Source organism: Narcine bancroftii, chromosome 3 (assembly GCF_036971445.1).
Source record: "Narcine bancroftii isolate sNarBan1 chromosome 3, sNarBan1.hap1, whole genome shotgun sequence".
In the NCBI taxonomy this organism is placed as follows: domain Eukaryota; kingdom Metazoa; phylum Chordata; class Chondrichthyes; order Torpediniformes; family Narcinidae; genus Narcine; species Narcine bancroftii.
Genome location: NC_091471.1, coordinates 330,794,123 through 330,818,707, shown reverse-complemented (window position 1 = coordinate 330,818,707; position 24,585 = coordinate 330,794,123). Strand labels below are relative to the sequence as shown.

The following is a 24,585-nucleotide window of genomic DNA, read 5'->3' as shown; positions in this document are numbered from 1 at the left end:
CAGATGAGGCCCTGTAATTGAGTGTGGTGACCTTGTACCAGTGAGGGTCGAAAGATCATTCTGGATTGCCTGCTTCTGGATGTTGGATGAGGTCCAGAGTGTGTCTGAATTTGGATTCCCTCTAATCTGCCTGCAGTTAGCTTTCACGCCTGGCATATTTTTGGGTGAGACCCTCAAAGTTGTCTGTGATTGGAGGAATGTGGCCCCAACATGACTCAGGGTTGGAGATGGAGACAGGAAGGATTTGTTATGCACAATTGGGCGGCACATTTGGCGTAACACTGCTACAGCCCCAGCGACCGGGACTGGGGTTCAAATCCCCACACTGTCTCTAAGGAGTTTGTACGCTCTCCCGGTGTCTGGGGGCTCCAGTTTCCTCCTACTGATCAAAACACACTGGGGGTTTAGATTAATTGGGTGTAATTGGGCGGCATGGGGTCATGGGCCGGAAGAGCCTGTTATCATGCTGTATGTCTAAATTTAAAATTTTTAAATTTAATTTAATGATTGAGAGTCAAGGGCTTATCAGGTACAGAATTCTGCATTTTGAGGCACTGGATAGATCTATTACTTTTTGGTTTGAACAGGGTGGTTTTTTCCAAATTAAGCCTGAATGTGCTATTGTGTGTGTATGATTTACTCTGGATCAGAGTTCTGAAACACCTATTACAGTCAGGCAGAGTTGGTTCATGGGCTTGATGTTGCTGAGTTCCTTCATAAATAATTTTTCTTTCCCCCTGACCCATTTTCAAAACCGATTGTGGAAGCCCCATTGATTATTGCTTTTAAAATGTGGTTTTCCTGTTCATTGGGACCTATTTTCTCTTTATTATTCTGTTGGCCAGGATCGCTCAAATTGTATTTTGTTTCCAAAAAACCTGGGTGCCCCAGAGTTGTGTCTCCCCAAGGTGACAGGATTGAGATTAAAGCATGGCGCACAGGAGATTGGAGATGTGCATTTGAATCCTGATGTGGCTCAGAAGCCTCTGGCATGCAGTGGCATTGCAATGTATCTTATCTGTTTGTTATTTACAGCTCCCGGTGCATTGTGTTTTTTTTAAAACTTGAAGTCATCCCTGGCATCTTTGGGTTTGGATTGTTGAATGCTGTGCATTTAAAAAGGAGAGTTTATTGTTGATTGATGTTTATTGGTATGTGAGGGTAGTTAAGGGAGTCTCTGAAAATCTGGTTGCTTGATTTAGATCGAGAGAATCTTCTTCAATATGTGAAAAGTTGTTTATTGTCATCTGGTTGTACAATCCAACCTGATAAGACTGTGTTCTCCGGTCCTAGGTGCAAAACATGCAGACACACAGCCAGATGTAACATAAATACAGACACACAATACATATGCAGGACAAGTATTCATATGAATAAATATTTTGTGAATATGAGAGTCTTAGATAGTTAGTACAAGCAGTTCCTTTGTTCGTTCAGCGTTCTCACTGCCCGTGGGAAGAAGCTGTTCCTCAGCCTGGTGGTGCTGGGTCTGATACCCCTGTATTTCTTCCCTGACAGAAGCAGCTGGAAGATGCTGTGTGCTGGGTGGAAGAGGTCCTCAATGATTTTGTGCTTCCTCTTCAGACAACGATTCTGGTCGATCATGTCAATGGGGGTGGTGGGGGGTGGTGGGAAGGAGACCCCAGTGATCCTCTGCTGTTCTTATAGTCCTGTGGATTCACCCATATCCATTTCTCTTCAACAACTGTACCACTCTGTGATGTAGCCAGCCAGGATGCTCTCTACAGAAGTAGGGGTTGGTTGAAACTCTAACTGATGGTTGTTTTCTGCCTTCCTCTTGTATGCAGACTTGCATTTTCTACTGTCGTAGGTCTCTTCGATTTTCATCCTGCTGTTCCTTGCTCAGTAACTCAAAACAGTCAACCAGTTTACCTACCTCGGCTGCACCATTTCATCTGATGCAAGAATCGACAAAGAGATAGACAACAGACTTGCCAAGGCAAATAGCGCCTTTGGAAGACTACACAAAAGAGTCTGGAAAAACAACCACCTGAAGAAACACACAAAAATCAGCGTGTACAGAGCCGTTGTCATACCCATGCTCCTGTTCGGCTCCGAATCATGGGTCATCTACCGGCATCACCTACGGCTCCTAGAACGCTTCCATCAGCGCTGTCTCCGCTCCATCCTCAACATTCATTGGAATGACTTCATCACCAACATCGAAGTACTCGAGCTGGCAGAGTCCGCAAGCATTGAATCCACGCTGCTGAAGATCCAACTGCGCTGGGTGGGTCACATCTCCAGAATGGAGGACCATCGCCTTCCCAAGATTGTGTTCTATGGCGAGCTCTCCACTGGCCACCGAGACAGAGGTGCACCAAAGAAGAGGTACAAGGACTGCTTAAAGAAATCTCTTGGTGCCTGCTACATTGACCAGCGCCAGTGGGCTGATATCGCCTCCAACCGTACATCTTGGCGCCTCACAGTTCGGTGGGCAGCAACCTCCTTTGAAGAAAACCGCAGAGCCCACCTCACTGACAAAAGACAAAGGAGGAAAAACCCAACACCCAACCCCAACCAATTTTCCCTTGCAACCGCTGCAACCGTGGCTGCCTGTCCCGCATTGGACTTGTCACTCACCAACGAGCTTGCAGCAGACGTGGACATACCCCTCCATAAACCTTCGTCCGCGAAGCCAAGCCAAAGAAACATCAGATTAACTTTACCATTGCACTTTTAAGTTTTGAAAGAGAAGCCACTGGATGTGGATCGGGCTAATAATTCTCACCCTAAGAGGGGAGCAATAGAATAATACAGCTGTCCAGACTGACTCAGAAGATGCTTGAGAATCAACTCCATTGGGATGGTGTAAAACACAATGCTGAGGAATCTCAGCTGATCAAACAGTGTAGTTTATGAAGATACATTATCAACATTTCAGGCTTGAGATACTGAGAAGAAGGGCTCAAGCCTGAAACGTTGGTTATGCATCTTTATCTTTGCTGTATAAAGGACCCTGTTTGACCTGCTGAGTTTCTCCAGCATTGTGCTTTCAGTTCAACCCTGATGTTTGCAAACTTTCATGTTTTACTTCCATTGGAATGGACCTGGGTCAGTCTGGGTGTGTTTCACAGCTTTTGGAGTTTAATAAATAAGTTTGGTTTTCCAAAATTCCAACTCTTTCATGCTTGACTGATTCCAATTTCTTTTTCAAATGTGGCATATTAAAGCAAACTCAATTTTTGAATTGTAATTTGAGCTGGGATTTGCTGAATTAGTAGCTAGGGCTATCACATTACTATTTTAGGCACACACATAAACATTACTATAAACATAATTTTGTTCTGTTGCATATCCTTCATATCTGATTGGTTTAATCTCCCAACAGATGGTGCCTTTTGACTGAGAGTGGTGGATTACATTTCTGCTATCTTAACCAAATTTCCCTTTCCCATTCTTTCCTCTCCTGAGGGGAAATTCGCCACAGGAACCCTCTAGGTCAGTGGTTCTCAACCTTGTTTTCTTCCACTCACATACCACCTTGTATATCTGGCTATCCATCCCAGTTTGTGGGGTTTGATATGAGGATACCCCACTCCACAGAAAGGAACAGCATGTGCGTGAATGGATTTAGGTGAGTAGGGGGTTGCACAGGCCCAGACCCACCCCCTCGACATCCCCTCCAGGATCCAGCGACATGGTGGGAAGTTATGGTGCAGTGAATGGCCAGATCAAGCTTTGATGCAAGGGATGCTCTTTCCACACTTCACGGCACGTGTTTGCTAGATGGCCATTGACCCTAGGAGAGGGTTCGCCCGCCCTTTGACGGGTCTAGCCACCCTCCACACTAGGCAAGTTTGATGAGAGAGCTGGTTTAGTCGCCGACCATGCGACAGGTAGTACTGGGTTACAATGGTACCAGTAGCACTCCGGCGAGGGGCCTGACAGACACCACAGAGCAACTATGGCATAGTGTACCTCTGTGGTTGGTAAGGGGTTACTTATGTGAGTGGGTGGGGGGGGTGGGAAATGTCAAGAACTATTGCACTAGGTCATTGTTCGTGGATGGAGTTTAATACTGCCTTCACCTAATGTTCGTTTTTGGACATTTCCACACGTATTTGAGCTGGGTTTTTTCTCTCTAACCCTTTCTGAGGTGAATTGTTGGATCCACCACCACTGAGATGAACTAAATTGATGCCACATGGGTGGATCTAGTGGCATAGCAAACACGATATTAATAAACTAGTAATCTACCTGGCTTATTGCCTAGTACCAATGGGAAGAACACAGGATATCTCCAAATCCCCGTGCCTGCCAGTTTGTGGCAGGGGTACTTGCAAACTAAAGTATCTTCAACGTTTCTCTGTCTAAAAGCTGTGAGAATTAATACTGGGACATTCCCCCCCCCCCGCCCCCCGAAATGTCTGGGCGTTGACTTTATAGCTGCAAACAAAATCATGAGGGAACCAGATAAAGTTCTATTCCCAAGTAGGAGAGCCTAAGGTTGCTGCAGAGAAATGGATCGGAGGTCAATTCACAGGACCATATGAGTGGCAGAGAGGATCACTGGAGTCTCCCTCCTCACCCCCCCCCACCCCCCATTGTCGTGATCTGGCAGGCAAAATCATTGAGGACCCCTTCCACCCCTGTGCACACAGCATCTTTCAGGTGCTCCAGTCAGGGAAGAGATCCAGGAGTATCAGAGCCAGCACCACCAGGCTGGGGAACAGCTTCTTCCCACAGGCAGTGAGAATGAATGAACGGCCAAAGGAACTGTTCACACTGACCCTCCGAGACTTAAGTATTCACAAAACAATATTTATTTATTTGAAATACTTGTCCTGTGTATGTATTGCTTGTCTGTGTGTTTTGCACCGAGGACTGAGAACGCTGTTTTACTGGGTTGTATTTATGCAGATGACAATAAACCTGACTTGACTAAGGACATTGGTTTAAGGTGAAGGGAAAAAGATTTGAAAGGGACCTGAGGGGCAAACTTTTTTATATTCAGAGGCAAATGAATCACCCCAAAATATTTGTACAGTAAAACCCCTGGTATCTGGCACCTGTTGAGATTGGTCGATGGCAGATAAATTGCTTGAGATTGAGTGTTGGATGGATTGATGAAATAACGGTGAGGCAAGCCAATTTTAAACCTGTATCTTTTACCTATTTATTTTCCATATTTTTTTTTGCCGGTTGATTGAGGCTGCCTGTTGCTTGAATTCTGGACAACAGGGTTTTACGGCCTATTGAATGTGCTGCCAGAGGAAGAGGTAGAAACCCCATTAACCTATACCCTGGTATTTTTTTTCAAGGGTGGGAGGAATCCAGAGCCCCTGGGGAAAACCCACACAGACATAAGGAGAACATACAAACTCTTTATGGACAACATGGGATTTGAACCCCAGTCCTGATCACTGATGCTGGAACAGCGTGGCGCCAACTGCTATGCTAACCATGCTGCCCTGTTATGGAGATATTTGGACAGCAATGTGGAGAGGATAGGGACTGAGAAATGAGTCATGCACAGGTAACTGGGACCAGCTCGAGATGGGCAGAAGGGCATTTTTTTGGGCTGCATAGCCGACCCTTTAGTCATTGGGATGGATGTCAGCTTATCTGATGTGTTCGGGGTCACTGAGGTGAGAGATTCGTTGATAACACAGAAACAAGACGGTTTTTGACGTTGAAGTCGGTGTTCAGGGTAATGATCTGTGACCGAATACTGAGAAACTGTACATTTTGTTACTCCCAGCGAATCAGCGATGACACCTCTCCCAATGTACCAAGGTTTCATAGTCCGCTGCTAAGTCTTGTGTGGAGGACGGTTCTCGGAACAGTTTCCTCCCTTTTGTAGAGCTGGTGATATCAGTCAGAGCAGTAAGGAAGCTGCAGTCAGCTTTGACTTTATAAGGCAAGGTTGAGGACAATTTATTTTCCTCTTCACGGCGTAGTGACCTTTGAGCAAAGGTATGAGTTCAGAGACATGATTGTGGTTGGCGTAGCCTCTTTTAGAGTTTGTGATGAATGTCAAGTACGATCTTTGTTGCATGACGCCTGCTTGAGAGGACCTGTCCTCTTTTGCTCCTTATTTCCATGCTGTTGAGAAGTTTCTTTCTCCCCACCCCCCTGTGATGACAGAGGAACAAAGGTAAATCTGTCAGATTGGGATTCTTCTCGGTATTCCAGGCAGGATTAGAAATGCATAGATGTGAAAAACTTGGTGACATCGGAGGAGTCTAATTCGCTCATTGCATCTGTGCAAGCTGAAAGATGTATCAATTGTTAGGGGATTGGGGTTATCGTTCTTCAAACGGATGTTTAGATAAAGTAAAACCTGGCAACTGTAAAGTCAAGCAAATGGCAAAAAAAAATGAAGAAAATAAATTTTAAAATGAAAATAAGTAAGAATACAATATTAGGTAAAAATATGTTTAAAATTGTAAAAGTTAATGTTTTCTGAAGTAACGGAAACCTTTGGTGAAGATGGGAGCTAATATCCAGCCTTTGGAGAGCCTTGGTTGGGCTTTGGCCCTAGCAGATTTTTGATAATGTTGTGTGAAACAACAATGGCATAGGCATCATCTGTAAACTTTGGTGGGGGGTTAATTATCTATAATGTTGTTCTTTGTCTTTCGGGCGGCTCTGTGGAAGGGAAGGAACCTGCAGATGCAACAACAGTTAATTGTTTTCAAAGAATGTGACAAAAATAAAGTAAAGTGCTTTAAAGTTATATATTGATGCAAGTGAAGTTTGTTCAGTGTAAGGACAGTAGAGTATTTTTGTCTTTTAAACTGTTTATTCTTAATTCAGGTGTATTAGTTAGGCCTTGTAAGAGTAAGTTTCAAGCAACCAGAAAGGCATATAACCAATCCCAGGAGGTGCCAGATACCATTCTTCAAACATGATGAACTTCCTGCTTTCTCAACCTTCCCAAGTGTGTGTTCTATATCCCCATAAGGAAGAAAAACAGGAGGTGTCATTTGTCTTCTGCCATCCAGGGGTGGCACAATTGGCTTAGCAGTTAGCGCAATGTTGTTACAGCGCCAGCGACTGGACCAGGGTTCCAATCCAACACTGTCTCTAAGGAGTTTGTACGTTCTCCCCGTGTCCATGTGGGTTTCCTCCTGTGGCTCCAGTTTCTATCTACTGTTCAAAACGTATGGGGGTTGGAGGTTAATTGGGTGTAATTGGGCGGTACGGACTCGTGTGCCAGAAGGGCCTGTACCGTGCTGAACATCTAAATTTTAAATTTTAAATTTGTTTTGAATATATTCAGTGAGAAAGCCTCCACTGTTTCTTTGGGCAGTTATATTCAACAATTATCCAGTCTTCTGAGGTACAGTATTTCAACGGTTTGCGAGTCATTTTCATGTCAAAGAAGTACCTCCTTGTCACAGCCTTTTGTCGAGTCCTTATCCTCAGGCACAGCCTTCAGGTTGTTTCAGCTGGAGGAAGCTCTCAATTTTCCCACGAAAGCTGCGAAAACTAAGAGTGTGCAGAGATGAATTTAATGGTTGAACTCCGGTGTTAATCAGGGGAGGGAGGGTGAGTCAGCGTGCTATTAGACTACAGGCACTGTCAGTAGTGTTGTTAGATCGTCTCCTCACCAATTCACACCAACAGCAGCGGATGCTCGTCAGACACCAGCCCTCAGAACCATGGCTTCCCCCTCCCCCCCAACTGCCTCCCTGACCCCAAAAGGATGTGAGGCATACTGCGTTGCTCTGAGACCAGATATTTGAATGCAGGTTGGTCTTTGAATGAGGAATTTCCTACTCTTGTGTGATGAGCGTGCTGTGCTTTCATAGGAGCCCCAAGCAAATTATTTCTCGTGAAAATATTTCAGCTTTTCACTGACTAAATCTGTAGCTGCCTTGTTTACTATCTCTCTTTGTTGTTATGGAAATTTGCCGAAGGTGTTCCTCTCCAGAGGTATCTGCCTCAGAGATGTAATTGAAGATTTAAAGAAATGCAGTCCAAAAACTATTTCCAGAATGTTACTAGGAACTGTGAATTACGGTGGGAGGCAGAGGAAAGGCAAAGCTTTCTACAGGCCCCATGCTGCCAATTTCTCCCCATTTTTTTAGACTGCAATGTCAGGAAAATTGTGGGGGGAAATTAACATAATTACTGCCTTTGTGGTCTTTCACACTGGACTCCTTTTTAGACTGCAAGTCCTTGACTGCGACAGTCCCAGTGGTTGGACGTGCAGTAGAGTGGATGACCGTCAACGAATTTTTCTCGGTACGACACTGTAGGCTTCCTCCAAAATGTTGGAGGGGTCCTACAGGATAAATTGCGGTGCAGGAATTGACTCATAATTCCTGCATGTCCCTTTTTAGACTACCCGTGCAGCAGCAAATTCTTTGATTGTGCTGTTACGTGCCTGCAGTCTAAAAACAATAGTTGTCTGCTTCTTTCAAGAGGCATCTGAGGTTTTTCCTCATTTTCTGCTGATTAGATGTGTAGCACCATAAAGTGTGTATCTGCAATGCAATGATGAAGAAGGCTTGCCAGCAGCTCTACTTCATGAGGAGTTTCAGACTCTCAAACCTCCACAGGTGTATCGCGGAGAGCATTCTGATCGGTCGCATTACTGGCTGGTTTGGAGGTGCACAGGATCAGGAAAAGGCTCCAGAGAGTTGTTAACTTGATCTGCAATATCACAGATACAACTCTGTCAAGGACATCGATAAGTATTAATAAAGCAGCCTCTGTCCTCAAAGACACCCCACCCACCCAGGCCATGCCCTCTTTACTCTGCTACCATCGGGGAAAAGGTACAGGAGCCTGAAGATGAGCACAGAGTCAGAATTTATTGTTATGAAATTCAGGGTTTTGTGGCAGTATCACAGTGCAAACATTCATGTTATAACCATCTCATAACGGTACTATAAAAAATAAAATAATAATAAAAATAATGGTGTACAAAAAGTGAGGTGATGTCTGTGGATCATTAGTTATTCAGGAATCTAATGTCAGAGGGGAAGAAGCTGTTCTTGTGTCGCTGAGTGCTCGTCTTTGGGCTCCTGGATCTTTTCCCTGATGGTAGCAGAGTAAAGAGGGCCTCGATGAAGTGATCTGGTGCCTGTGATGTTGCAGGCCAAGTTAACAACCCTTTGGAGATTATTCTTGTCCTAAGAGTTGGCACCTCCATACCAGGCAGTGATGCAACCAGCCAGAATGCTCTCCACAGTACACCTGTAGAAGTTTACGAGAGTCTTTGGTGATATACCGAATCTCCTCAAACAAAGTATAGCTGCTGGCTAGCCTTCTTGGTGATTGCATCAATGTGGAGACTCCAGGACAGACCCTCGGAGATGTTGACACCCAGGAATTTGAGGTTCTTGATCCTCTCCACTACTGAACCCTAGATGAGGACTGGGTCGTGCTCCCCTGACTACTTCCTGAAGTCCACAATCATCTCCTTGGTTTTGCTGACATTGAATGCAAGGTTGTTGTCGTTACATCATTCAACGAGCTGATCTATCTCCTCCCTGTACGTTTCCTCATTACCGTTTGTGATTCTGCCGACAGCTTTGGTGTCAACGACAAACTTGTAGATGACATTGGAATTGTGCTCGGCCACACAGTCATGAGCATATAACGAGTAGAACTAAGCACACATCCTTGGGGTGCACCTGTGTTGAGGGTTAATGAGGAGGAAGCACAGGGACAGCTTCTTCCCCTCTTCCCCTGAATGGACAATGAACCCCAGACACTGCCTCATTTTATCCTGTTTTCTTGCACACTTTATTTTTGAAATGTGATTTTTTTTTGCAATATTTACACTATAATGCTGCCACAAAAGAACAAATTTTGTGACATGTCCATGACAATAAATTCTGATTCTGAGATTCTCACCTGTGTGTGCCTGTGCAGGTGGGGAAAGTCGCCTCTCTCTGCGCATTTGAAAAAGAGATTCATTCCTGCAATTTGGCCATGATACTGGTCTACTGTCATAAAAACTTGTGTTCACTTACTTACTAACTGCGGTAAATAGACTCACCAATGTGCTGTGTACTTTGCAGATAGACATAATGCAGCCACAGAGCTGTGATTGAGGAGTGGATAGGGTGCCAAGCAAACAGGCTGCTTCAACCTGGGTGTTGAGTCCCTTGAATGTTGTGTGGGCTGCACTCTCTCATCAGGTCTGACTAGAAGGGCCAAAAGGTCTGTTTCTGTGCTATATTGTTCTATGGAAAGTAATATGGCTTGCATGTGGCACAAAGCCATGGGAGTTTTTAAGTTTATACGCTGCTATTTATGCACCCAGTCCCCTTCTATCACCACCGGCAATTTTGCACAGTTCTATCTTGAAAGCATTAAACGGTGGATGCTGAGTTCGGTTCCACCCGTTTCCTCCAGTAAAATACCTTTCGATGAAACTAATAGTTTAGAAGAATGAGAGGTGATAGCTTTGAAATACAGCTTCTTTTGAAAGATTGGCAGGGTGAATGTCAGGAATCTGTTTACCTCTGACTGCATAACCAAGAGCTGGGGTCTCTGGTTCAGAATTGGATTATCCAGTTAAAACTGTGATGGGAGGTTTTGTCACACGATATCAAGAGTCTTTGGAATTGTCTCTCCCCAGTGGACTTTGGGTTTTGGATTGTTGAGTATATTTAAAGCTGATAGTGATAGAACATAAGAAATAGGAGCAGGAGTCGGCCATTCAGCCCGTCAAGTCTGCTGTGCCATTCAATGTGATTATGGCTGATCTGATGATAGGCTCATCTCCACCAATCTCTCTTTTCCCCATATCTGTTAGATCCAACCTTGTCTTTAATATATTTACTGAGGTGGCCTCCACTGCTTCAATGGACAGTGAATTTTCCCTCTGGGAAAAGCAGTTCCTCTTCATCTCTGTCCTAAATCAACAACCCTGGATCTTGAAGCTGTGTCCCCTAGTTTTGGTCTCCCCACCAATGGAAGCAACTTACCTACCTCTATCTGATCCATGCCTTTCATAATTTTGTATGTTTCTATAAGATCCCCTCTCATTCTTCTAAATGTTTAAGTGCTTGGGTCGAGTTGGGGAGCATTGCGATCTGGGTTCTAATTTAGGAGTTTGTGTGTTCTTGCTGTGTCTGCATGGGACTCCTCCGGATGCTCCAGCTTCATTACACATGGGTGTATTGGGGCAGCACAGGCTCGAGGACCAGAAGGGCTTGTTGCTGTGCTGTATCACTAAATTGTTTTTAAGCTTTAGTCAACAATGGCCTTCTTTCTCAATGTTTCTGCACACATTGACCGCTCCCCCTGCCCCCAGGGCTGAGCCAAGAGTCTGGATTGTTCTGGAAGTTTTATTTCGAGCTTGTGGAAATCAGAGCTACTTGTTAAATTTCAGCAGAAAGGAAAGCTACAACAAGTCCAACAGCATGAGGTACTGTGGCCAACTGAGAGGCCAGATGCTGTTGCCTTGAAGGTGAGAGCTTGTACTGGCCACCAGCCCCTATCTTAATTGACTGGCAGATGATGACTCAATTTCAACGGAAAATTAACACGATCCCTCTCTCTCATCTTAAAAATGCGCCGCTTTCAGTAAGAATTAGTTGCAGTTTTTTAACAATAATAAAAGAGACCATTGCGTTGTTCCATTTTGTCACATGCAAAGCATTTCAGTTTACCTTTTTGAATTCTGATGTGCAATAGAAGCACGCTAGATTTGCCTAATGTATGTAAATAAGATCGTCAGAGCTCCAAATTAAAAAAACCCCATCCTGCTCATCCGAAGCTGTGCATGTTTAGTGGCTCTGTCAATCACAGGGAGACTGTGACTGGTTTTGTGTGGAATAGAAATTAGGGGAAATTGGAAAACAAAATGGAGAGGGGTGGCAAATCACAGCAGATAGACATCTGAAAATGGAAGATAGTTGACTGTGCTCCCAAACTGTTTCTGCTGAATTCCAAGTCAAAAGCTTTTTCCTTCTTTAAACTGCTGATTGAAGTGGAATACTGGTCATGAGGCATTGAAGTCCTTTTTAAAAAAAATTTGGACATCTTTAGCGAGGAGTGCTCAGATCAACTCCCATCTTCAGAATCAGAATTTATTGTCCTGAACACGTCACAAAATTTGTTGTTTTGCGGCATTTTTGCAGTGCAAACATTCACATAAACCACCTTTCAAAATAAGTAAAAATTGTCAACGAGAAGTCTAAGGTAGTGTCTGTGCTTCATTGATCATTCAGGAATCTGATCGGCGGAGGGAATGAAGCTGTCCTTGTGCCGCTAAGTGCACGTCTTCAGGCTCCTGTAACTTTTTCCCAATGGGAGTGAAGAGAGCATGGCCTGGATAGTGGAGGACTTCATAGAGGCTGCTTTTTTAAGACGCCGCCTCATGTCGACGTCCTCGATGGAGTGAAGACTGGTGCCTGTGATGTCGCAGGCCGAGTTACCTTCTGGAGTTTATTCTCGTCCTGAATGATGGTGCCTCCATACCAGACAGTGATGCAGCCAGCCAGTATGCTCTCCACCTGTAGAAGTTTTCAAGAGTCTTCGGAGACGTACTGAATCTCCTCAACTCTTCACAAAGAATCTTGCATTTCTAGGTCATAAGAAGATACGTGCTGGAGCAAGATGTGCTCAACAAAGTGTATCTCGGCATCACTACACTTTAGAATATATTGCAGCTTGATTAGGGCAGCACAGTTAGCGTAGAGGTTAGTTCCACACTGTTTCAGTGCCAATGACCAGGGTTTGAATCTCGCGCTGTCTGTAAGGAGTACGTATCTGCGTGGGCTTCCTCCATCTGTTCAAAATGTGAGGGTTGTAGGTATTTGGGAGTCACAACCGGAAGGGCCTGTAAGTCTAAATTTTTTTTAAAATTGCAGGTAATTTGGGATTGAGTTTTATTAACTGTAGACTTATGTTCATGCTCTTATTGACCCGAAAACATTTTCCATTTATATATATAACTGCCTGGTCAAGTATGCACATTCATTGAGTTATTTTGAATTGGATATCCCAAAACTGTGTTCAGCCAGAGTTGATCTTTAGAGGTCTAGTTGCTCTTTAATGTTGAAAATGTTTTGGCATATTTGAGCACACAGCCTTAATAGGGGCATCACAATGTGGTGAACCTGCTGTCTTAGGTTACAATGGGATTGCAATCTAAGATTACAATGATCAACTGAGTTGGCAAGCCAAGGAATGGATGCTGAAGTGTAATTTTAATAAGTGCAAGGTGTTGAAACTTGTTCAGTCAACCCAGGGCAAAATGTGCACAGAAAATGGCCGGGCCCTGCAGAGTGTTGTTGAACTGCGAATATCGAGGGGTTAAAGTACATAATTTGCTGAAGTGGTGACACAGATAGGCAGGATGATGAAGAAGATATTTGGCGCATTTGATTTCAGTCAGGGTATTAGTGTATAGGAGTTGTGATGACATTTTACAGCTGTATTTGGAGCACAGTGCCGGTTGCCTTGCTTCTCAAAAGATGTCACTGAACTGGAAAGGGTGCAGATATATTCACGGCCTTGTATGGGGCACACCAATAACCCCTGAGCGTAAAGCCCTGCAAAAGGTAGTGGATGCAGTCCGTGTTATCACAGGCAAAACCCTGCCTATCATCTGCCGGCAATGCTGCTGTCGGAGAGCGAACATCAAGGACCCACTCCACCCAGCACACGCTCTGCTCTTGCTGCTGCCATCAGGAAAGAGGTGTTGGTGCCACAAGACTTGCACCCCCAGGTCCAGGAACAGCTGCTTCCCCTCCACCATCAGACTCCTCAATGATAAGCTCCATCAGGATTCATTTAAAGACTCTTTGCACATTATTTATTACTGAATATTTATTTTCTGTATTGAACAGTTTGATTCCACCTCCTCCTTGTTAACATTTCTCTCTTTTGCATCCATATTTTCTTGGAGAGCGGATTTGTTTTTTTTACACTACCAATAAGTAGAACTTCTGCCTGGCCCGCAGGAAAAAGAATCTCAGGGTTGTATGTGATGTCGTGTGTACTCTGACAATACATCTGAACTTTTGACTATATTTATAAGGGTGTTAAAGGTGGTAAAGATGAAAGTATTCAGATGCTGGCATTTAGTGCAGTACACAAAAGTGCTGGAGAAACTCAGAAGGTCACACAACATCCAGAGAGAGTAAAAGAGTGTCACTGTTTTGGGTCCGAGCCCTTCTTCAAGAGTCGGAAAATCAGGCAGGTGCCTGAATGAAAATGTAGAGGGTGGGAGGAGAAGGAGGAGGACACAGGTTAACAGGTAAGAGGTAATAGATGAATACAGATGGGAGAGTGCAAGAAAAGGAAGGTGAGAAGTGATGGGGAGAGAGCAGAGAGCTAAGAAAGATGGTTTTGATAGGAAAGGGGGTAGGGGGTGAGGAGGAGGAAGAATAGAGACAGAGATGAGAGAGGGGCCGGGGGTTGGACTGAAATTATTGCTGCCTGATTGTAGACTGCTAAGACTGAACACAAGGCATTGTTCCTCCAATTTGGTAGGACATGAGGCCATGGGCAGACACGTCAGAGCGGCCGTGGGGTGGGGAGTTCAGGTGGTTGGCTACTGGGAGGTTCTTGCTGTTGCAGCAGACAAGAGTGAAGGTGCTCAACGAAGTGACCTCCCAATTTGTGTCCAGTCTCCCCGCTACAGAGAAGGACATGTCGGAGGCACCGAATGCAGTCAACGACCCCGACAGATCCACAGGCGAGGTGTTGCTTCACTTGGCCCCGAATAGTGGAGAGGGAAAAAGATGCAAGTGAGACACTTCTTGCGGCATGGGGGCGATCGGTGAGATGGAATGGGGATTCGTGGAGGGAGTGATCCCTACGGAATGCAGAGAGGAAAGAGAAGATGTGTCTTGTGCCAGAATCCATTGTAAGGGCAAGAATTACGGAGAATGATGCTTTTGCCCTCCCAGTTTCTTTACGTCTCTCCAATCCACTCTGCATTCCTCAGTTTCAGCTGTCTCTCTGTGCCATGCTTTCTTTCTTCTTGATCAAAGCAGTAAGGTCTTAATCTTGCCACCTTCACCTTTCACCTTTACCAAAACCCTTATTAATGTTTGAAGTTATCATGAAGGAGGAAATACCGAGACATCTGAATAGAAATTGTTCTGTCAGGGAGATGCAGGAAGGGGAGGTCATGTTCAACTGCCCTGCATGCCGACGTGTAAGATGATGCTTTAGATGTTTAAAATTTAAATTTAGACATACAGCATGGTAACAGGCCATTTCAAGCCTTGAGTCCTTGCTGTCCAATTTACACCCAATTATCCTACACCTCCAGCACATTAATGAACGGTGGGAGGAAACTAAATCCCCCGGGAAAACCCACGCAGACTTGGGGAGAACTCCTTAAAGACAGTGCGGGAGTCAAACCATGGTCCCGATCCCTGACGCTGTAAAGGTGTTGCGCTGACCACTACATCAACTGTGCCACATATATAAGATGACCCCAGAATTTCCACCTACAATATAGGTTTTGAGCGAGACTCGCTGTATAAGACTCCCTCAAGTCTGGCACTTACTGCTGCCTAGTGGAATGTCCATTTAATATACTAATTTACAATATTTTAAAACCAAATTACCCAGTTTACATTTTATTAGCACATTTTAAAATAAGCCACCGTCAGCTTCTTTAACAGGCTGTTTAAAGCCTGTTCGGAGCCGACAGCAGTTGGACTAGGCAAATGGACCCCGCAGTGAAGCACTGAGACTTCACTGTCAATGTTCAGATTTTAAACTTGGCACTGGGGCAAGTGCTGAGACTTCGCTGTTAAGGTTCGCATTGTATACCTGCCATAAAAGACGACCCCTGGTTTTGGGGTGACGTTTTGTGTTCTTTGAGAGTCTAATGAGTGCAGTGTGAGTAGTGGAATAGATGGATTTGACTACTTCCACTTCCAAAAGGTGTTTGATAAGGTGCCGCACAAAATATTCCAACTTGGCATAGTTGGCGTAGCGGTTAGTGCAACACCTTTACAGCGCCAGTGATCGGGACCGCGGTTCAAATCCGTCTGTAAGGAGTTTATACGTTCTCCCCATGTCTGTGTGGGTTTTCCCCAAGGGCTCCAGTTTCTTTCCACCATTTGAAACGTACCAGGGATTGTAGGTCATTTGGGTGTAATTGGGTGGCACGAACTCCTGGGCCGAAATGGCCTGTTACTGTGCATTATGTCTACATTTAAAATAAATGAGGATTAGCATGGAAATAGGATTGATAATCCTACAGAAGGCAAAGTGTTGGGATAAATGAATGTTTCCCTAGTTGGCAATCTCTGGTTAATGATGTGCAGCAGAGATCAGTGGTGGGCGCCAACTGCATGCATTGTGCGTACTTTATATGGAGAAGAGCACAAGTGCGGCATGTCTAAATTTGCTGCTGACACGAAATGGTGCAGAAAAGTAAATCACACTGTTGTTAAATGGTGAAAAATTGATGCATGCTTTCCAGATCAGATACTATTTGCTGTCAGGTTATAAAATATTACACAGAATTGCCTTCAGTCTGCCATCAGGCAGACAAAGATTCACCATTAACATTGCCCAGTACCCCTTACAGTCGAGCAAGAGAAGCAAAAGAGAATTCCCCCCAGAGTTACTGAGTGTCTGTAGATTCACCTCCAGTGCTCCCACAGCCTCCGCAGTCACACAGAGTCCCGTCTGAACTATCGTCAACCTGAGCTCCAGATGCACACCTCTTGAAACGATCAGGAAGCCTTCATGCCCAGAGCCCTTCAGAAGCCTTCCTTGCCCTTGGCATCCTCTTGAATCCTGTTTCCGATATCTGGTTCTTGTGAGCCAGCCTCCAGCAACCCACAGCCTGGTGTGAGTCCTTTGACCTCAAGTGGCCCGCAGCCTCTGTGTGTGTGTGTGTCCGTGTCCTTCAGCCGCAGAGCCCCTTGCTGGACGCCACCGTGGTCACTGTCCTTGCGTTGATCCTCTGCTTCTCCTCAACAAAGGGGGTGGTCTCCCCATTATTGCTGCCGTGCGCCAGCCTGCTGCTCCGTCACAGGAGCCTGCAAACCCTCGAGGCCGGTGCCAAACACAGATGCCGCCATCTTGGGCCCAGACCCCGTGATCGCAGGATTTTAAATAAAGCACCGTCGGCTCTTTTAACGGGCCATTTAAAGCCTGCAGGAGTCGGACAGGGCAGTTGGACCCCACGGAGGAGTGCTGTGTCTTTGCTCCCCGTTCTTCCCCGGGTCTCCAATGTTACAGCAGCTCCAGTGTTGTTGTTTATTTTGGGTTTTTTTTTTGCAAAGACCTGTGAGTGCTTGTGCTTGAATCGCAGCGTTAGTTGCTAGTGCAGGAGGTAATCACAAAGGCAAATAGGCCATCATTGGAGGGATTGATTTTAAGCATATGCTGGTTGTTTTGCAACTGTATAATGTGCTGTGTACAATTCTGGTCTCCTTACTTCAAAATGTATGTACTGGCATTGGAATCTATGTAAAGAGGAGGTTCATCTGGTTGATCCCGGTAATGAACGGGTTAGCTTCTGAGGAGATTGATTCACCTGGGGCTAGACATTGGAGTTTCGAAGGTCAAGGGGGGGATCTTATTGAAACTGGCAGGTGAGACTAAATTCAGGGGACATACCCTCAAGATGCAGGGGAGTAGATTCAAGGGAGAGATGAGGAGGATCTGCTTCTACCAGAGGGTAATGAGTCAGTGGAGGCTGCTTCATTAAATGTATTTAAGAGACAGATTTTTGAATAATAAGGGAATTAAAGGATTGGAGACAAGTGGCAGAGCGGAGTATGTGGCCTGAGCAGCCGTGAGCTGAGTGCCGAGCAGAGCTAATGGCCCAGATACCCTATTCCTCCTAATTATGACTCTTACAAACTGCAATGTGATGAAGGCACGATCATCTGTCCCGACTGTTGCTGAGCAATGAATATTGGCCAGGATACAAGGGACAACTCCCTGTGTTTTATTGAAATGCAGCCACGCATCGACTTGCGTCTGGGTTCTGTTCTGGAAGTGGGGACGCAAATCGATCATTGTAGATGCCATGTATTGTACAACATAAGATACTATGACACACATACATATTTACCTAAACCTCTGTATTGTACGTCTAAATACCATTGTTAGATGAAAATCTGATAGAGTACAGTGTGCTTTTTTGTCGTAAATTGAGAGAGTACGCATTGTCATAGTAACACAATATATGATAGATTTCAATTACATGCATGTCTGTACTATACATTAGGTGTATACTATGTGCCATTATGCAGCTGGCAGTGTAAACTCTTTGTTTGAACTTCTGAGCCCGTGTGTCGAATGTGTGCTTTAACGCCCGTCGACGTCCTCCTGCCGTCAATTTAAATTGTTTTATTAAGCCTTTATGGTGACCTCAGACGTATCTCGAATCAGACGTTCCTCGATTGGACGTAAGTCATGATATGGCTGAAATGGCATGAAGGTTTCATCATTTCCAATGGCAGCATGCCTGACAGTGTGGCCTTCCCTTAGTATCGATTCTGTGGCACTGTAGTTCTCATTCTTCATTGAATTTATTCCGTACCTTGCTAAAGTGTCAATCTAAACTTTGCTATTAACTTGAAGAGGGTCTTGAACCCACAAATATCTCATCTAGGAGAAACCTGGCTACATTTGACTGGCCTGAAGAATTCCTGAACACAAAAAGCAGCACAGGAACTGAAAATACATCCTTTTGTCTCCTCTTCACTGACAATTGACATAGGCCCACCTCAAGGATGTGTGCTTAGCCCACAGCTCTACCTGCTCGAAACCTATGACTATATGTGGTTAGGCACTATACAAATGCTATCTGTAAATTTGCCGGTGTCACTACAGTTGTCGACAGAATCACAGACGGCAACGAGGAAGCGTACATAAGTGAGATCGATCAGCTAGCTGAGTGGTGTCATGTCAATAACTTGACAAAACCAAGGAGCTGATTGTGGACTGCAGGAAGGGGAAACCAAGAGACCAACAGCCCTTAATAAGAGGTCAGCGGTGGAAAGGGACAAGAACTTCAAATTCCTGGGGGGTGTCAGCATCTCTGAAGCTTCCATGTTGATGCAATCACGAAGAAGGCCCACCAGCTGCTGTACTTCTTGAGGAGTTTGAGGAGATTTGGTAGGTTACCAAAGACTTGCAAATTTCTACAGGTGTACCATGGGGCATATTCTGACTGTTGCATCACTGTCTGGTTCGGAGATGCCAATGCACAGGATGGGGAAAAAAACTACAAAGTTATTAACTCGGCCTGCACTATCATGGGCATCAGTCTCCACTCCATTGAGGACATCTACAAGAGGCGGTGTCTCAAGAGTGCAGACTCCATCATCAGGGACCCCCACCACCCAGTCCATGCCCTCTTCACTCTGCTATTATTGGGGAAAAGGAACAGGAGTCTGAAGACGAGCACTCAGCGGCACAAGGACAATTTCTTCCCCTCTGCTGTCAGACTCCTAAATGGACACTGAACCACAGGAACCTCACTTTTTCTTTTTTTGCAATTTCTTCATTTAAAAAAATTATAGCAATTTTTTGCATCTGAAATGCTGCCTGCAAAACAATAAATTTTGTGACTCATGTTCATGACAATAAATTCTGATTCCCTGGGTTAGTGTGTTCCCGATGTAAAGCCTGAGTCCATAGTGCAGCACGGTTGGCATAGCGGTTAGCACAACACCTTTACGACGCCAGTGATCGGGACTTGGGTTTGAATCCCACACTGTCTGTAAGGAGCTTGTACTATCTCCCCGTGTCTGCAAGGGTTACCCCAGGGGCTCTGGTTTCCTCCCATCGTTTGAAATGTACTGGGGATGGTCGGTCAATTGGGTAAAATTGGGCGGCACAGACTCGTGCTGTGTGTCTGAAATGTAAAGGCTTCTAATTTAGCCCATCCTACCAAGTTGCAAATACTGATTCTTACTGCAGCTCAGCCCAGTGGAACTGATGCAAGCAAAGTTCATGTTGGCATTTGTTCAAATTGCACTTGTCTGGGCTTCCTCGCAGAGGCTGCTGTCGACCCTTGGAATCCCCTGACAATTACTGTCCACGCATCAAGGCTGCATTTCATTTCCCCTTGGGTTGGTGGTCAGTCACTCCAGTCAATCTTCTTGGATTAATTAGGAGAAATAACTCTCCTGTCTTCAATTGGATGAGTTACAGAATCAGAATTTATTATTATGAACATGTCACTAAATTAATTGTTTTGTGGCAGCATCAAATGTTGCTATAAATTTACATTTGAAAATAAACACAGTATTCCCCCCCCCTCCCCCGCAGGTATCTGGCACCTATAGGGATTAGTTGATGCTGGATGAGTATATTTTCCGATTGGTGAACTACGGGAGAGGTGCACCAATTTTAAATTAGCTTTTTTTTTAACCTATTTTCCTTTTTTTTGGACGGTTGCTTGAATCCTGGAAAACAGAGATTTTGTTGTAAATTAGTGCAAAAATAAGAGAAAGTTAGATCGTGTCTGTGGTTCATTGTCTAGTTCATAAATCTGATGGCTGAAGGGAAAAAGCTGCTTCTATACCTTTGGGTGCTGTGTCTTCAGGCTCCTGTTTCTCCTTCCTGATGGCAGCAGAGTGAAGAGGGCTTGGTCTGGGTGGTGGGGGTCTTTGAAGGTGGAGGCTGGGTTTATTTTTAAGATATTATCTCACATCGCTGTCCTCGATGGAGTAAAGACTGGTATCCGTGATGTTGCAGGCTGAGTTAACAACCCTTTGAAGTTTATTCTTCTCCTGAGAGTTGGCGCCTCCACACCAGCCAGAATGCTCTCCTCAGTACACCTGTAGAAATTTGCAAGTCTTTGGGTAACAACTACCCATGTTCATTCAGCTTCTCATCTATTCATTTCTGAGGATTATCACCACTTAGACTTATTCATACAGCACTGCAACAAACCCTTCTGGCCATGAGCTCATGCCGCCCAATTACATCTAATTAACCTACAACCCCCTCCTCCCCCACAGTATGTTTTGAAGGGTTAGAGTAAACCGGAGGAAACCCACACAGACATGGGGAGAACGAACAAACTCCTTCCAGGCCTGGTCGAAGCCTGATCGTCGGAATGTAACAGCGTTACACTAACTGCCACACCAACTGTGCCGCCCCATTTATCATGTAACTTTCTGGTTGAGTTATTTTGAATTGCAGCATTCAATCTGTAAAATAGGAGATCCCAAAACTGTGTTCAGCCAGAGTAGATCTTTTGAGGTCTAGTTGCTCTTTAATATTGGAAATATTTTGGCAAATTTGTGCACACAGCCTTAACACGGGTAGCACAGTGGGGCCATGAGTGAACCTGCTGTCTTAGGTTACAGCAGGATTATAAATCTAAGATTACAATGGGATCATGATCAAGTGAGTTGGAAAGCCAAGGAATGGTAGATGAAGTTTAATTTTAATGAGTGGAAGGTGTTGAAACAGTGTGTTAACCGCTACGTTAACCGTGCCACCTGCAACAGAACAGGAAGGTTAGATTTCACCAAATAGTCCATAAAAGTTGGTCGAGAAGTCGTTGAAATAAAATATGAGTTAAATGTGTATTGTGTCTTTTCAAAGAGAGAGATAACAAAATACTGTATTCCAAATCACTGTCACATTGCATAGTTACACTAGTGGTACATACCAACAAGTAGATTTGATTTTGGTTGCTTTGTTGGTTGGGATTGTTACCAAGACTGAAGTTGCCACTGCATTAATTACAGTAACATTAGAAATGATGTTTATTAATTCAGGAGAACCCTGCATTTGTGCTATTTTCAGCTGTCTGTGTGCTTAACTTAACACCTGCACAGTTTTCTCAACATTTCTGGCACCTTGCCTTAATAGAGTCAATGCTGAAATGTTTCAAACCAAATCCAGAGAAACAATTCTTTGGAACGAGTGGTGTTAGGCAAGATTTCCTGGCTGCCAATGGCTTGAATTTAGAAACCTTTTCGAACAGTGGCGAATTCGAAGGAGGGCTTAGTCCCCGTCACCAACAAATAAGTCATTTTCAAACTTAGAAACACTGCTGAGCGATTCAGGACTAACTCAAGTCTCATATTTCAAGTTTATTGTCAGAGTACAGCTGGTCCTCAACTTACGACCTACAAAAGTACATACAACCAAAATTTTAATGCTCAGATTCTTCATTGAAGGTTCATTTCTTGAAATTTCTTTTGAAAAATTGCTTCAGTGCCTCATTAAGACATGCGACTCCAACTTACAATCAATCTTTCGGTCCCAATTAGGGTTGTAAGTTGAGGACTACCTGTACATACTGAACATCACATACCACCCTGAGATTCTTTTTCCTGCAGTCCAGGTGGAATTATCTCTAATTGGCAGCACCAAAAAAAAACTGTACATAACGTACACATATAAACAGATAAAGAAATGTGAACAAACTGCAATAAAGAGAGGGTAAAAATCAATAAGTGCACGAGCCCTTAAAGAGTCCAATTGAGTTTGTTGTTGAGGAGTCTGATGGTAGAGGGGTAACAGCTGTTCCTGGTGGTACGAATTTTTGTGGCCCCCAGAACTCTTTCCTGTTGGCAGCAGTGAGATCAGAGCATGTGCTGGGGGTTGTGGATCCTTCATGATTGCTGCTGCTCTCCGAAAGCAGGGTTCTCTGTCAATGTTCTCTATGGTAGGGGAGGGTTTTCCCTGTGACCAGTGTTCCCACTAATTTTTATTTGTCAGTGTGCGCAAAAATCTTATCCTGTGCAAATTTGTTTTCTGTGACAAAAGTATGTGTGCACTAAATGCTTGTGCAATTCAATGAGTATAATGATTAATGACTACATTATTTTAGGTAACTAACCTTTTATGCTCACAGTAATTTCCTTTGTGTCCTGGTTACAAAATGTGTGTGTGTACAGTTTGGAGGGAACAGCGCCTGTAATGTCCTGGGATCTGTCCACTACCTTTTGCAGGGTTTTACGCTCAGGGATAATGGTGTCCCCGTACCAGACTGTGATGCAGCTGGTCATCACACTTTGCATTGCACCTCTATAAAAATTTGCCAGGATTTTCAATGTCGTTCCAAACCTCTGCAAACTCCTGAGGAAGTAGAGGCGCTGATTTGCCAAGTGGAAGTGTCCTGTTCTGCACCTCTCAAGTAAATAAAGATTACGGAGGCCGTCCGTTTGTTACAGCGTGCAAAGCCACACTCATAGAGAAAGCCGATGTTTTAAGGAAATTTGTGTCAGAGATTCCATGTTGATGTTGAGTGGAGACCCTGAGTTGTATTTGGTATTGTTGGGAGTTGAAGGAATTAAGTGAAATTGCAGAGCTTGCTGTTTGCATCAGCCAGGCCCCAGAGGAAATGGGCCAACCTGTGTGTACTGCATTCATTATGCAGTTGCAAATTAATCTGAAAGGAGGAGATGTTTCTGTTCAAGTGGTAAGGTCTGATCTCGTCAGGGGAGGACGAGAGACGAGCAGGAGTTAACCGAGCCTGACAATGTGAACGAGTTCAATTAATGCTATGCAGCTGAGCTGAAGGATTCCCTTTTCCCCGCGGGTTAACGACTGCTCCTGGTGCTGCTGCCTTCTTCTCGTGCCATTGGACTCCTCTGACTCGCCTCGGCCATTTTCCTTTGTTAATGCTTTGCCTCTTGCTGTTCAGCTGAATATTGACTGGCAGCGGAGAGGGATGAGAAAATGTGAAAGCTAATGTTCCTATTTTATAAGATGCATAAAGGGGAGCATGTTCAGTTGACATGTAAAGTGACATGGTTATTTAATTGTCCTCTTGAGGCTTCACCCATGCATTGACATACATCCATGATGTAATCTGACATCAGGCTCAATTTTTATGGTTTAGAAAATCCAAATGCTAGCTTTTCTGAGAAACCTCTGCGTTTCTGCACAAATACACTTCCCTGGATTTGCTGGCATCTTTCTATCAGATTTAACAAGATGACTTTATATGTACATAGAAAACAACAGTACAGTACAGGTCCTTCGGCCCTCAATATTGTGTTGACCCATGTATTACTTTAAAAAGTACTAACCCTCCCTACCCCGTAACCCTCTATTTTCCTTCCATCCACGTGTCTTTCTAAGAGTCTCTTAAATGCCCCTAATGTTCCAGCCTTCACCACCACCACTGGCAAGGCTTTCCAGGCCCCCACAACTCTGTGTTTAAAAAAAACCTACCCCTGATGTCTCCCCTAAACTTCCCTCCCTTCACAGACTTCCTCTGGTGTTTGCTGATCCTGCCCTGGGAAACAGGCGCTGGCTGTCCACCCTATGCCTCTCATAATTTTGTAGACCTCTATTAAGTCTCCTATCATCCTTCTACACTCCAAAGAGAAAAGTCCCAGCTCTGCTTACCTTGCCTTGTAAGACTTGTTTCCCAATCCAGGCAACATCTTGGTATATTTCCTCTGTCCCCTCTCCGTAGCTTCCTCATCCTTCCTGTAATGAGGTGACCAGAACTGAACACGATGCTCCAAGTGGGGTCTCACAAGATATTTTTAGAGTTGCAACATGACCTCTTGGCTCCTGAATTCAGTCCCTCTATTAATGAAGCCCAATGTCCCAGAGGCCTTCTTAACTATGCTATCAACCTGGTTGGCGACCTTGAGGGATGTATGGATTTGGACCCCAAGGTCCCTCTGTATATCCACACGGTTAAGTAATCAACCATTAACCCTGTACTCAGCC

At 44.5% G+C, this 24,585-nt stretch overlaps 1 protein-coding gene across 3 annotated transcripts in view; it reads left to right on the top strand.

Annotated features, from left to right (window-relative positions):
* Positions 1-24,585, top strand: part of mecp2 (methyl CpG binding protein 2) — an 87,831-nt gene that overhangs the window by 13,348 nt on the left and 49,898 nt on the right. The window contains exon 2 of one of the 3 annotated variants that reach the window (XM_069929264.1): positions 14,571-14,690. The exons of 1 other annotated variant lie outside the window; for it this stretch is intronic. In XM_069929264.1, the coding sequence (XP_069785365.1) occupies positions 14,571-14,690 (120 nt within the window). Of the gene's footprint in view, positions 1-14,570; positions 14,691-14,715; positions 14,810-24,585 lie in introns of those variants that run through there. One more of the 3 variants, XM_069929265.1, reaches the window with a different exon arrangement.